General features: G+C 39.5%; 1 protein-coding gene across 2 annotated transcripts in view; it reads right to left on the reverse strand.

Annotated features, from left to right (window-relative positions):
* The window catches only part of grm8b (glutamate receptor, metabotropic 8b), a 174,997-nt gene extending 160,121 nt beyond the window's left edge, over positions 1-14,876 (reverse strand). Inside the window, exons 1-2 of one of the 2 annotated variants that reach the window (XM_059335456.1) lie at positions 14,131-14,876; positions 8,902-9,729 (exon numbers count right to left, since the gene is read on the reverse strand). In XM_059335456.1, the coding sequence (XP_059191439.1) occupies positions 8,902-9,444 (543 nt within the window). In that variant the 5' untranslated portion in view covers positions 9,445-9,729; positions 14,131-14,876. Of the gene's footprint in view, positions 1-8,901; positions 9,834-14,130 lie in introns of those variants that run through there. The other variant, XM_059335457.1, reaches the window with a different exon arrangement.
* Positions 14,877-15,866: the final 990 nt, after the last annotated feature.

Raw genomic sequence — 15,866 nt, forward strand, 5'->3', positions numbered from 1 at the left:
CCTGTGTAGATATAATTCGCCGGTGAGAAACCACGCTGACACAGGGAGAACAAGCAAACTCCACACAGAAGACCGACGACCCTCTTGCTGTGAGGCGAGAGTGCTAACCACTACACCACTTTCCTACAACCACACCTCAGTAAAAGTAAAAATCTAATTTGAGATTTGGTCTGGGGTTTGCTTCTCCAGTTCTCGCTTTCTGCAAGATTATTTATTTTCAACCGTATTCCCCCTCATGTCATTCAGCCACACACATCCACTGATTTTATGGGCAATAAACAAGCTGCTGCGGGTCTCTCGGCGGCTCCGCTGTCCCCCGGCTCGTAGCCAGATCACCGGCGGTGACCGGCGATTATCGCCGCTAGCGGCGCTACGAGCCGTCGCTACCGGTGATCTCGCTCCGAGCCGGGGGACAGCGGAGCCGCTGAGAGACCTTTCGCCTTTCAACTTTCGCTCTAAACTATTTAAAACACCATCTACAGCTAAAGAGAGTTTCGCGTCTGCAGCAGCCATGTTGGATCCGGAAAACTACAAGCTTCCAAGTGCCGAGTAGTACGCATCATCGTCTTGCCGTCCCTCCCCGCTCTGTGATTGGATCCCTAAAACAGGGCTAAGAAAGCTCTCTGGTTGCCAGACCGCCTGGAGGTTCGAAATTAAATTCGAGCGCGCAAGGCAGTCTGGGTATACCCAGGCTACATTAACCTATTTAAGCCGGGAAAGCATTACCGCATTTCTACCATTAAAACCGGGGGCGCTGTTGCGTTATTCTACCATTAAAGCCGGGAAAGAGGATAAGTCGCTTTGTAGTATTTGTAGTTTTTTCCACCTATTTTCTGTCTCTAGCCCAATGAAATGCATCAGAATACATGTGGGAGTGTCGCAATGCAACACCTTGATTTTTTTAAAAACTTTGTTGAAGGTTTGGACAAATAAACTCAACTTCTCACGAAAGCCACAGGTATAGGCTCTAAAGAATACTTTTTGAATTTCATTTCTATCTGCTACAGAGGCTGAAAAATCGATTATTTAGTAGGAAGCGTTGACACTTCAGGTTTTAGGGGGTTATTTTAAAATCGCTCAGAGGTTTTACAGGCATTTTTTCCAGGCGTTTTAGGCCTAAATGGGTTAAGATATCTAAAAATGACTAGACTTGTGTTTAGTTTTGTTGAGTTGTGCAGAAACACATCTGTAGTTAGATGTGTAGACATAGTCAAAAATTGACTTTTTATCCGGTTTTAAGCCATATTTTTGCAATAATCCTTTCAGACATTGGTGGATTTTAACTCTATATTCTAACTGATTTTAGTCATCGGTCGTCTGTTGCTGTAGCAGTAGATTGCAACACACATGAATGCAGCAGTAATATTAACTAAAAAAAAACAGATATTGAAGTAAAACTGGGAACATCTGACTACACAGTGAATACTTTTATACTTTTACTTGTAACAAAGTGTTTCCACACTGTGGTATCTGAGTCCTTCTTCAAACACCACTGGGTTTAACACAATCATCACAGAGGATGGTGACTGACAGCGAGGATCTTCTTCTTCTGTGGTTGCAGGCCGTGGTTCTGCTGGAGGCTCACTCCTCTCACAGCTTATGTGGAACGATGTAGGAAGAAGGTTCCCTCTGTTTTCATTCCTCCCTCTGTTATTTTCCCACCTCTTTCATATTTTCATTTGGTGTTTTTTGGCCGAGCCTGCAGCGAGCTCATAAACAGAGACGCTGCGGTTTCTGTCTCTCCCACGCAGAGATGGAAATATAACGCGGCGGCGGCGGCGTCGTGAGCGGCTGTCGCAGCGGAGCGTCCTCCCGGAGACCGAGGCCAGGCTCGCACTGTGTGATGCTGTGCGAAATGGATGTGCAAATATTATGCAAATGCATCAAGAGCACATCACAGTTTCAGGATGGAGGATCTCACCTCTGACACCTTCAGAGAGAGACTTTTATTAACAGCAAAATTCCTCTGACTCAAGACAGGACAGGTACTGATGATTTATCTATTCTTGGAGCCGGGACATCTCAGGGATATTGGACAGGAGATATCTCACTTTGGTTCTTGTGATTAGATTCAATATTGATTATTGAGTACTTGCAATGTTCTGTGAGGATAAAAGTGCATCATTTTAAGAATATTTTCATGCACAAACACATTGGCAGAATGTAACCAAGTACAACAATAAAGACAAGATGGGGGAAAAGGTCATCATTGCCATCAGATTCTCTTGTTTAGGATTTCTTCAGTGTTCATTGATCAGGCATTTTTCACCGGAAGCCGAGTTAAAACTTAAAATCCAGTCCGATAACTAAAATCCTTCACCCAGTTAGAATATAGAGTTAAAATCCACCAATGTCTGAAAGGATATTGCAAAAAATGTGGGGCTTTGATTAAAATTACAGATCTGTTTCTGCATAACTCAACAAAACTAAACATAAGTCTTGTTATTGTTTTAGATATTTTAATGTGGAATTACTATAAATTTTAGTTTTACTAGTAGGTGCATCCCAGTACATTAGAATATGATGGAAAAGTCCATTTCCAGTAGTTCAAGTCAAATAGTCCCAACCAACAGGCCAACATTTCCATATTAAACATAGCCTACTTTTTAAAAATTTGTCTTTTGTAATAGAGACACGGAATTTTAGGTTTTCATTAAATGTAATCCATAATCATTATAATTAGAAGAAATGAAATACGATACGACATTAAATGTTACATTCTGTGAAATTGTTTTATATAATGTGTTATTTCCATATTTTGAATTGAATTACTGACATAAAAAAACTTTTCTATGATATTCTAATGTATTGAGATGCACCTGTACAGTTATACTTGAGTATTTTCATTGTATGCTAGTTTTTACTTCTACTCCACAACATTCTCTTCAAAGCCACCACACTCCTTTGTAGGAGGTCTACCGCTGAGTCTTTTGATTGGTTTGCTTATGTTATTGTGCGACTTTGGTGAATCCAACCCCTTAAAACACCAAAGTCACACAATTACACAGTAAGCTTACCAAAGAGGCAGTGGTGAACCTGCTACTCTGCTGTTAAATTACTGGTTTTGTTAATGGAGTTTGGTGAACTGGTGAATAGGAATCTAGTCAGCTTAAAAAGGGTCTGATGGAAAGGTAAAGTGGAGAAAACGACAAAATATTTCATCAGATGTGCCTTTTGTTTGGACGGCAACAGCGTTTTGGGGGGTTGAAAAAAAGGCAAAAAAATGAACCCACCCTCCAGATTGGAAATCTTAAAAACCCTCCACCTTTGCATTTCCATCTAAAAATGCAAAAGTGTCTCTGATCAGTTTACGTAACATCCATGTGCAGACCAGGCAAATGACAACAAACATGTTGGACTATTTCCATTAATCAGACATTCAAGTTGCCCTAGCAGCTCTGATTACTGTCCAGGAGTCATTTTAGCAGTTAAACAGAATTATCACAGATAATAGAACAGAGAAGGCACATTAATTACCTTGGGCAATTTTTTCTATTTCAATTCTATTTCGTGCTACTCGGAAAGGAAGCAGGAGAGAAGAGAAGTGTCTTTGATGTGAGCTCTTGGTGGTGTTGGCAGAGCTTCACAGTACCATCTATCCACCTGGCTGCATTCTACATCGAATATCACAGACTATTGCGCCACCGTATTCATACAGATTTCCACCTAAAGATGCTGGTCTAAATGCGGAATAAAAATGGTAAATGGACCTGCACTTATATAGCGCTTTTGTAGTCACTTTGCGACCACTCAAAGTGCTTTACACTACAGACTGCGCTCATTCACCCATTCACACACATTCATACTGGTGGCAGAGGCTACCCTAAACGGTGCCACCTGCCACCATTGGGAATTCATTCACACACCGATGAACACAGCATCGGGAGCAATTTGGGGTTCAGTATCTTGCTCAAGGATACTTCGACATGTAGGCTGCCATGGTCAGGGATCGAACTACCAACCCTCCGATCACTGGACGAACGCTCTACCAACTGAGAAGGCAACGCCACTTTTGCGTTTTCTGTCCAGATCGTCTCGATCTAAACAGGCCTTTGTCCTTGAGCTTGCATGTCTGCATGTATAACATTTCAATATGATGAAATGGTGAGTCCTGAGTTTAGGTGACATGTTACCTTCAACAAGTTACCAAGTAAGAACCAAGTCCTGCAGTCAGTCCCAGTTATGTGTCGGAGTCGGGCTGCAGCTGAAGGTTGTGACAGCAGGGTGAGGAAACCTCTGCATCAGCAAAATCTGGCTAACCCCCCCCCCCCCCCCCTCTCCCCCCTCCCCCCTCCCAGAGGCATCTCCAGCTAATTTTAGATAAGTGATGTTGTTGGGTCTTTTCTGTCCTCATTAAGCAGGCTGGGGCTCTAACACACTCACATGCACACACACACACACCTGAATCATATAGCTCATCACTAATTTAACGCAGTGGAATTTGTTTGCTGCCGTGCACAGAAACACAGCAACACTCCGCCTCCAGACACAGTTTGTGCGTCTGTACACGCTCAAAGAATATGAGGCAACAGCTGGGATCAACTTTTTTAAATGTCCAAGAAAAAACATTCATCTGAAATTGTTATCCATGCTGCATCCAGCTCACAGAGAGACTGAGGCTGATGGAGAGCTGGAGAATATATTTCTCCAACACTGAGACTTTATTTTAAAAGTTTATCTTCCAGTCAGGTCTACGTCAAGTCAAATCAACAAAGAACATCTGACTAAAACCATATACAGTCACGGAAAAAATGATTAGACCACCATTGTCTTCTTCAATTTCTTGTTCATTTTAATACCTGGTACAACTAAAGGTACATTTGTTTGGACAAATATAATGATAACAAAAATAGCTCATAAGAGTTTAATTTAAGAGCTGATATCTAGACATTTTCCATGGTTTTCCTGATAATGATTGTGGTTATTATCAATAAAACCATGGGTCATGTCTAGATATCAGCTCTAAAATTAAGAATTGAATTTCACCATTGGATATGCTTTTAATTACCGTAGATCAAGAACTAGTACAAAACTTTTTATCTGTAGAAATCTTTTTCATGTAAAATAACAGAAGAAATACGATAAAATCACAAGGACACAATTACCCTAAAAAATAAAGGGACTATTCAGTCTAAATTACAGTTTTTGTTGATATTTACATTTAAATTTACAATAGAAAACCAACTCACTGTGTTTTTTACGGTGAAGTTCTGGCAACCACTCCTGACGGTATTTTACCATAAATTAAACAGACTTTTTTTTGACAGTGCACAAAGCTTTTTATTTATTACTATATTTGTGTATGATTTTATTGTATTTTAATAACTGTACAGCACTTTGGTGAACTGTTTTTAAATGTACTCTATAAATAAACTTTGACTTGACTTCTTCAGTTCAGAGATTTGTCACTGACAGTGGAAAAGACCCACTGTGCAGTGACAAACTTGTTCTAGAAGTTTGTGGAACCAATAAAAAAAATGGGTTCAGGTTGAAAAATATGTTTAAATGTCTCTCATCACAATATAATTGATATTTTCCCTCACAGCTGCAGAATGTGACTGATTAGCAGTAATGATCCTGAGCTCTGCTGGTTTGCAGGAAACAGAAGTGAAGAGAAGTTGAAGGGAAAACCCATCAGTTACCCAGACTGCATCTGGATCAGCTTTCACCAAAACGAGAGAGCAGATTATGTCAGGCTGCATGTTTCCAGTCTGATGGAAAGGGCCTTTAATGAGTGATGAGGCAGGAGAGGTCGGCCTGTTTGTGGAAGTCACCCGAGTGAAAAACAGAGAAAAACCTGCTTAAAATACCCTTGCAGACATGGTTAACCCTCTTGAGTCTCCAAAAGCTCCAAATCATGACTTCTTCATGACATCCAGACTAGAAAACAAAGCAGCGTGGAGCCCTACTGTAAATTTACCTCTAAAGTTCTGGCTGTAAACTCCATGAGGCCAGTTTCAGTTTGATGACGATATACCAAGTAAAACTGGAGACAAGCTCAAATATATTTTGTATAAAATGATAAAAATGGATGTTATATTTGCAACCTTTGTTCACATTTGCAACATTTTAAATTCTTTATTGAGCATGATAGTGTTTTGAAAGTAAAAAATAAATAAATTAAAAATCATATTTTATGTTGGACTAAAGGGCAAAAAAAAGACACAAAATGACTAAAAAAGACACAAAATGTAAAAAAAAGACACAAAATAAGGAAACAGAATTACCAAAAAAAACACAGAAGACACAAAATTACTAAAAAAAGACACAAAATTACTAAAAAGACACAAAATTACTAAAAAAGACACAAAATAACCAATAACATTACTAAAAAAAAAAGACATAATAACTAAAAAAGACACAACAACAGACACAAAATGACCAAAAAAAGACACACAAAAAAAGACACGAAAAGACATGAAAAGGATTCAACTCCATAGAGTTAATGCTTACAATTAAATCTACCACTTCTCTGTCTTTGAAAAATCCTGAATCCATAAATATGCAAATATTTTTCATTAATTTTATACAAGATGTCTCCACTTCACAGAAAAATCCATCCTCAGTGTATGTGACCTGAAAGCTTCAGGTTTTCTGCATCACTCTGGTGCTAGGTGCATGCTGGACCACAACCGACTTCACAGACACAAAATCCTGCAGAAACCTCCAGGTGTTCAACTCAGATTTAAGAGAAACATTCCCTCTTCAGCTGATGGATGTGAAAACTAACTCTGCACATAAATCATTCCGCACAGTGAAGCTCAAACATCCAAGTAAAGAAACAGAAATGAGGAAAATAGAGCCCAACTTATTTATCGATTGGCCGATATTGGTCTATCACAGACACATTGGCATTTATGTTTCCATTGTGTGTCAATATGAAAATATTGAGTAGAAAACAATGCTTGGAGTGATCTAGAAATGGTGTCATATAGCTATTATATTCATATTTTTAATAAATTATAATATATTTAAATTGTCTGCAATCAATTGACTAATACTGAACATACAGAATTATTTTGCCATTTATTTTATTTTTATTCCTTATTTAAATAATTAGTAATTGACTGATATTGAATATACAGTAATACTAGGCTATTTAATCTATTTTAATTTATTACTTATTTAAATAACCAGTTATTGACTGATACTGAAAATACAGTACAATTGAGCTATTAATTATATTTATTACATTATTTATTTAAATAGTCTGCAGTTGATTGATACCGAACATACAGTAATATTTAGCTTTTTATTACTTATTTAAAATTTGTCAGAAATGGGCTAATACAGAACATACAGTTATATTTAGTTATTCAATTTACTATAATTTATTCTTTATCTAAATGTCAGTTATTGGCCAATACTGAACATACAGTATTATTTAGCTATTTGTTATATTCTTTAAATTATTTCTTTAAATGTTTTGCAGTTGATTGATACTGAACACACAGTAATATTTAGCCATTTTTTAAATCTATTTATTACTTATTTAAATTGTCAGAAATGGGCTGAAACAGAACATACAGTTCTATTTAGCTATTTATTTTATTATAATTTATTCTTTATTTAAATGGTCAGTTATTGGTCAGTTAAAAATAATAAATATTGTCTCAAAAATTCCATATCGCTGGTTCAAGATATACTTAAAACCCCCCAAAAAATTATTTTTAAAAAAAGTAATAAACATCTCAGTTTAAGTACTGAAGTAATTGCGGAAATGGTAATAAAAATGGTAAGATACTGTAAAAAGTTTCAGCTGACACTTTTTACATGAACACATTGGAACTGAAACACAAAGTTTTCTGAGCTACAAGTTGACCGACAAAAGGTCACGACGCTCTTCTAAGAATTACCGCAGACGGACAGTTTACATCCACTCATGTTGTCAGAGCTTCACCTCAAAAGAAAACCTGTACACCTCGTTTCTGTTCAACTCGAGCAGCTCCAGGATTTTTTTAATCCACTCAACATAAGACTTATCCATAGTTTGCAAAAAGCCAGCGGACGGCTTACATTAACAAAACACCTGTCTGTCTTTTCTGGGTTAAAGCTGCTGAAGTTTTTTTTTATTCTCCGCATCTGCTGCAGGAAACATGAAGGAGGTTGTCATGAAGATGAAGACGTGGCGAGGGTGGAAAAAGCAGGGTTTGAGGAACGTTAATTACTCCCCCAGAGAGAGGATTGTCTTCCTGTTCAGCTTTAGTGTGTCAAAACTGCACTTATATGTAACTGAAGAGCGCACAAGTGGAACTTTTAACTGCTTTTTCCAACACGTCAACCCTTGAAAAGACACAACACAAGCCTGCTCAATACTGTAAGTTCTCTCTGCCTTTACGGTTAAAAAACAAATCTGTGGCATCATTTTGCATAAGGTTTGTCCTGTCCAGGCTCTACTGTCCTCTCTGTTAAGATTAATGTAACTTCTTAAAAGATGTAAAAACTTTGGACAAATTTGGTAAAGTGTTGCCAACTTTTTTCCAATGAAAGTCGCTAACAGGAGGTGAAAAAGCCGCTAGTTGAAGTTCAACCTGATGATGCCATAGGCTCATTTGCATATTGGTGATGTTACTGAGCATCAGTGGTTGTGCCAGCTGACCTCTTGCAAGAGATGAAAAAGACCCTGTGCTGTTCGTACAAAAGTCGTGGAGCAACTGCAATTACTCTGAGCAGCATGCATGGCAATGAATTGCAATTATATATTTCATGTTTTCTCCTTGATGCTCTCAATAAGTCCCTAATGTCACTTCTTGGAGATTGTGAGAAAATCCCCATTTTAACAACACTGTTCTGGTTGAACAGGAGTAGAAAGCAAGAAACAACAGAGACAAAGTACCACAAAAAGTTGGTCCAAAGCAGCGAGCGCACAAACTCAAACGCCACCTGATTGTGATCTCTTACCTTGAACAGCCGCAGGATGTTGGCCACCATGATGGACACGGAGCTGGCCGACGCCCCGATGACGCCCACCACTTTATCCGGCTTGGCGAAGATGGGCGGTTCTCCGTTAGCACAGCGGACGTCGGAGCCGTCCCTCTCGATAAGTGCCTGGACGAAGGTGAGCGACTGCTCCAGGGCGTAGGTGTCGCGCGAACATGTGTCCAGGATGCGCGCCCCGAGCGTCACGTTGGGCAGCAGCTCCGGGTCCTTGTTTATGAGGTCGATGGCGAACAGCATGGCCTCCAGTCTGTGGATGCCTTTCTCTTTCTTCAGCTCGCCGCAGGGGACGCCCCTTTCGCCCCGAGCGTGCACTGGAAATAAGCCGCCCAGGATGATGTCACCATCCAGCCGGATGGAGTGTGCGTACTCCTGCAGGGGCTGCTGGGAGTCGGCCAACACGGAGGGCTTCTGGGCAGAGGAGCCAAGCAGCCAGCAGCTCTTCAGCACCAGCAGAGAGAGGACGCAGTGGCCGGCGACTCCTGGGGGCTTCGTACCCCTCGCCATTTTTCGTTGACTCGAGCTGCAGAGGAAGGAAGCGGTGGTATGATCGCAGTCAACAGGCAGGTGGTTGCAGCGGCGGTGCGCAGGGTGGCGAGGACAGGACGAGCCAGACCATGGAGTCCCCCCGTCGCCCAGGGCAGGGTCAACCACGGCGGGCGGTCCCACCTACGAACGCTGACCCCGAGGTTTTCCTGCGGTACAGGTTCCTGTCTCGGACATAGCTGTCTGCAGAGGTGGAGACGGAGCTTCAGGGTCTCAGCAGCTCCACTTTCACATTCTTCCTGAAACCTGTTGAAGATTCAGACAGAGGAGGAAACGATCAATATGTGATCAATAAACCAGAGAATCTGAGCACAGGCGCTCTGCAGAGTTCTGCTTCACACACCTACATTCACACTGAATATCAGAACAACTTTTGTGTGCATGTAGTGTAAGTTGACTATAAGATTATTTTCGTTTACAGGGACAGTTCACCCCCTTCAGTGCAATGTGTCAAACCAGATTGTTTGGGTGTGAGTTGCTGAGTGTTGGTCATATCGCCTGTAGAGATGTCTGCCTTCTCTCAAATATAATGCAACTATATGACACTTTGCTTTTGCTGCTCAAAGTGCAAACGAAAAAATACATTTAAGAACTTCAGCACCAATGTTTCTTTCCATTGACCACCATGACCCAGTTACTCATGATAATCCACAGGAACTTTTACTCATATAATTCCTCCCTTTAAGAAGTGTTCTTACTAACTAACAGATTATTTTACTAACAGGTTATTTTACCTGTTTCCTGGCTCCATGTTTGACTCCTCTACCAAAGCACACGGTCAGTAAAGACGGCCTCCTTTACTCCACAAGCAGGAGGTGGAATAGACCAACTGACTACGAAAAGGACGGGGGTTCCACCATATGGCGTCTTTGTTCAATTTAGTTGTTTTGGATTCCAAATTTTGATCATGGTTTGGAGACTGTAACTACGTTTAAATTTTGGTTCATTTTATTTGGTTCAAGTTATTTATTAAATCCACAATTTTGCATACATTTTGCTGTAGAACAAACTAAAAAAATAGTGAATGCATTGTGGAAAAAGCTTGTATGCAAAGTATTTTTGTTGACAGAAAATATCAATGCATAGGTGTAGTTTGTTTTAACATGTATGTTGATTTTATTACAATATTTCTTTGGATCAGGTGGATATTTCCCTGTTTTTTATTGCACAACATGTTTTCAGTCCAATACTATTTCTTTAATAACTATTTTAGAGATTATCATGGTATTTGGTACAGAAATTCATTGTCCCCAGAGGTCAAATTTGGGAAATCCCATACATTTTCCTGCAGCCACGAGCAGATCAAAGCTTTCCTCATCTTGTGAAATATGTCAACATCTACTTCATGGATTGGCTTCAAATTTGGTTCAAACGTTCATGGTCCCCAGAGGGTGAATGCAACTGACTTTGGTAAAACTCTGATCTTTCCTTTGGCGCCACCATCAGGCCAAATGTTCAATTTGTCCAATTGATTTATGATCAAATACCTGCAAAACCTAAACACAATTACCCAACCTCAGCTGTAATTTGTGTCAGCTTCAGTTGCCAATTAATCCTCCAAAGATGAAAAAAAATGTACAGGATTTCTGATCTAACGCCCCAATGAGTAGTGCCATATCATGTCAGTGCCCTCTCAAGACTGTTGAAAACTACATCTGTTTTATGATGTCACACATTGATTGAGGTTTTGTGAAGTTAAAGAACAAAAACAACTTGGTTAGGTTGAGAGAGAAAAAACGGTTTGGGTTAAAATGACTACTTCTTTAGGGTAAGGGAAGTTTCATTATCATGGCTAAAATATTAAACAGGGAAGCACCTTGGTGCCCAAATGGTTACCCCAGTTCAGTGGTGGAATGTAAATCAGTAAATTTACTGTAAGTGCTGTAGTCCCACGCATGTAACTTTATACTTCTACTTCACTACATTTTAGGAGCAAATATTGTACTTTTTACTCCACTACATTAGCTGCCAGCTTTAGTTACTTTTCAAGTTAACCACATAAAAGTATATTAAATAGTTAAAATTATCCCTACCTTGACAACAATAGAATGGTGCTTACATAAATGCATCAAAGAGAATAATACAATAATATATTTAGAATATATAAAACAATCTGAGTGGGTCCATTCTGCATAACAAGTACTTTTACTTTGGATACTTTCAGTACATTTTGATGCTGATACTTTTGTACTTTTACTTCAGTAAGTTTTGAATGCAGGACTTTAACTTGTAGTGGAGTAATTTTACAGTGTGGTATTAGTACTTTTACTTAAAAAAACGGATCTGAATATTTTTTCCACCACTGGTCCAGTTCAATCCTGCCATGGCACCTTAGTAAATGTCTGTCTCTCTGACCAAATTCCAGTCTTCCTGTAGACCTTACAGTATCACAGTTCCATTAGGTTTTATCCAAAGAAACATACATCTGAGGGTTCATACAACACAAGCAAAGACCCAGTCAACGCATGAGTAAGTGTCATGGGGTTACAATACAATACAATAAATCTTTATTATCCACCATGGTGGAAATTTGCCTTGGGCTCACTGTAAAGATACAGAATTTCATTAAAAACATACAGCAGTTGAGAATGCAGTTAAAACATAGAATAAGAAAAGAAAAAAGACAATTAAGAGCAGTTCAAAGTTAGTGCATCACTTATGTTGAGTTGAGGAGGTGAGTAGCGTTGGGGATAAAAGTTTTTTAAAGGCTCTCTTAGCTAGTGGGACCCTTTAACGTCCCCCGGACTTCAGGAGCTCGAATTGGTTGGTTAGGGGGTGGGAGCGATCTGCTGTCATTTTCCTGGTCTTCCTCATTGTCCTCTCTGTGTACATTTCTGTTCGTGACTTTTGGGGTCTTCCCACTATTTTGCTTGCCCTCGACACGTTTACCTTTGACGAAGGTGGACTAAGGTGTTCACGACAGAGCTTCATCTTTTGACTCCTCTTAAAGATTGAGAGGGACTCCGCAGATTGTTTGGTACCTCGTTCCACCACCAGGGAACTACAGAGGAAAGGAGTCCAGCTGGTGAATAAAGTTGAAAAAATGTCCTAAATTTCCATTAACTCTATGGAGTCTTGGGCTATTTTGTGGCCATTTTTTAATCCTTTTCATGTCTTTTCATGTCTTTTCTGTGTCTTTCTTGGTCATTTTGTGTCTGTTGTTGTGTCTTTTTAAGTAATTTTGTGTCTTTTTTTAGTCATTTTGTGTCTTCTGTGTTTTTTTGGTCATTCTGTCTTCTCATTTTGTGTCTTTTTTTAGTCATTTTGTGTCTTTTTTTTTTAGTCAGTTTGTGTCTTTTTTTTAGTCAGTTTGTGTATTTTTTTTGGTCATTTTGTGTCCTTTTTAGTCATTTTGTGTCTTATTTTGGTCATTTTGTGTCATTTTTAAGTAATTTAGTCCAACATAAAATGTGATTTTGAATCTTTTCTTAACTTTCAAAACACTATCATGCTCAATAAAGAATTTAAAATGTTGCAAATGTGAACAAAGGTTGCTAATATAACATATAAAAGGGTTACATCCAGTTCTATAATTTTATACTAAATATATTTGAGCTTGTCTCCAGTTTTACTTGGTATATCATCATCAAACTGAAACTGGCCTCATGGAGTTTACAGCCAGAACTTTAGAGGTAAATTTACAGTAGGGCTCCACGCTGCTTTGTTTTCTAGTCTGGATGTGATGAAGAAGTCATGATTTGGTTCTTTTGGTGTCTCCAGAGGGTTAAATCATAAATATGGTTTACAAAGATATGGAACCACATTGTTGATGCCTTAAAAAAGAGCAAGGTTGACTGTTGGTTTGAAAGTGGAAACAAATCTTCTGTTTCTCATGTTTTATTGACCCGTCCTTTTCCCTGACCTCTGTGAGTAACTGGAGCCAAAGAAAACATCAACAAATCTGTGTTTCGAGGATGTTTGACTTTTACACAAGGCTGCTGTCCACATAGTTTTGGCCACTTGGTGAAGTAAACAGATGGTTAAATTTCGAGTTTCTTTCCATCTGATCTTCTTTTTATACTTTTTTTATACTCATTTCATTCTCTTTCGCACATCTTAAATATAATATATATCTCTCTGTCTCTCTCTCTCTCTCTCTCTCTCTCTCTCACACACACACACACACACACACACACATTCTCAGGCAAACGCTGCTGTGATCTAAGCCTCGGGAACACATGCCACAAAAAAACGTACAGTACGATATCAGGCACATATGTGCGCACACACGCCCTAATAAGTGTGCACGAACTCATACGTTTGGTTTAGTTTCTTAAAAACACACCCCGTGATCACGTGCACGCGCGAATCAGCACAAGATCAAGTTGCATTCCAACAGAATGAGCTGATATCAGAAACATTGAATCAGATCTGAAACCAGCCGAAACACACAACAACCACAAACAGCATCCTGAATGCTTCATTATTAACTGAAAGGCTACTGATCGATTAATTAACCGATTGGTTGGTTGATTTTATTGGTGGGATTTACCAAACAATAATCTGTGACGGTTCGTATCTCCACCATGGTCCCATTTTAAGAAACCGAGAATAACACCGATAAATACTCTTTTAATAATCTGCAATTCAAATGAACATTGATTGATGGACAGAAACCTCTAAATTAGATGCTAAATGTTGTGGTACCTTAATCTCTCCGCAGCAGGAGCAGGTGTTTCCTCTCTCAGTGTCACAGGTCAGAAAAATGTTTTCAGTCTTCAGCTGTTTGTCACATCACAAAAACATTTCCCTCTAAATTCCTCCACAGGGACTCGATCCGGCTGCGCATCAGCATCCCTCAACCCCCTCAAAAGATAATGTATTAATACATGAAATACAACAAATTTGATCCAAATCCACTTTTCTGTGACACAGAGCACAGTTATTCCCGATCCAAATCCAGATATAGAAGCGGTCAATAAATTCCTATAAACAGCAGGTTTCTGACGCTCCGGATCACCTGCAGGTGTCGGTTCGACTCCCCTGCCGCTCAGCCGGGGATGACGCTCCGGAGCCCGGGTTCCTCTCCTCCAACGGGAGGCGCTGGTTGCTCTCAGATCAGTGTGTCGAACTGGTCGCCACAGTAAAGACCTCTTTACATCAGGGTAGAGTGGCTACAGAAGACCGAAGTCACGGACGCGCTTTTTTTTTCGCTTCTCCAAAGTGCGTGGAGCGGTGCGGCGCGGCGCGGCGCGGCAGCCCTGCGTCACAGGAAAACACAGGAGGCTCTCAGGAGGGTCACACCAGCAGAGTCCAGGCTGATGGGAGTCTGAGAGTCTCATCAAGTTCCCCGGTCACAAAGCCGGTCCCGCTTTAGAGTTATGGGGACATCATAAACCTGGTTCTAGTGAAGAGGAAAGTGCGTCTGGTTAAATAGCGCGTGCGCGTTAGCGTGTGTGTGGTTGTGTGTGTGCGGCTCGTGCAGTCACAGATGAAGTTAATGAGCTTCATCAAGCAACAGTCAGACAGAAGCTGCACAGGTGGAGGCAGGACGCCCCCCAGCGGCCCAATGTCGCAACTACACACAAACAGCTGCAGTTCGTCGTGGCTTCATTGAACACTTCCATCTGCTGATTTTATTTTAATTTTAATGCTTCTTTTTTTTAACCCATAAGAACCCAGACCTAGTTATCCTTAAAGGGTGTGTTCTATAAGAACACATTTCTGTCTTTTTTTTTCTTTTTTTAAATACTACCAATAAATGTCAAAGATCTGTGATGTGAAATATAGTACGTTACAATTTGTTATTTTAAAATAGAAAAAAGTAGACACATTTTCTGCTTACAGAGACACAAGTTTGCCTTTTTCTTTTGCATCTCCACAACATATATCAAAAATTTGACCTTAATTTGTTCAAGAAATATGGTCAGAACAAGTTAAATGCAATACAGGACACCCTAATAACATATTAGAATTGTTAAATGGGTTTAAACTTAGCCTAGTAACAAAAAATAAGCCTTTTTGAAATTTTTCACATTTCTGTTTCCACTCATAGTCACATTTTGGAGGAGTCACTTCTTGTCAAAGTCACATGACCACCACACCAGGGTGTTAAGTATACGTCGCTTAGGGATTTAATGAGTTAATGTGAAGCATAATGCTGAATATGGGAGATTCTAGAAGATTTAAAGTGTTTATTACAAGGGTGTCACCATGGGTTCTTATGGGTAAAAAGGATAGGTTAATATTTTTTTCAAGTTGGTCTTAAAAATGCCATTATTATTATTAATAGAGAAAAACACTTAGGATCGCAACTTTTTCATATTATACATTATTAATTACATTATATTATACCACTGACTTACTGACTATGCTACCATTAACCACATCACAATAGTTACGTTTGCCGTGTGATTTTGTCATGAATTCCTTGTGTAGTTTCA

The sequence above is a fragment of the Centropristis striata genome, chromosome 6 (genome assembly GCF_030273125.1).
Source record: "Centropristis striata isolate RG_2023a ecotype Rhode Island chromosome 6, C.striata_1.0, whole genome shotgun sequence".
Classification (NCBI taxonomy): Eukaryota; Metazoa; Chordata; class Actinopteri; order Perciformes; family Serranidae; genus Centropristis; species Centropristis striata.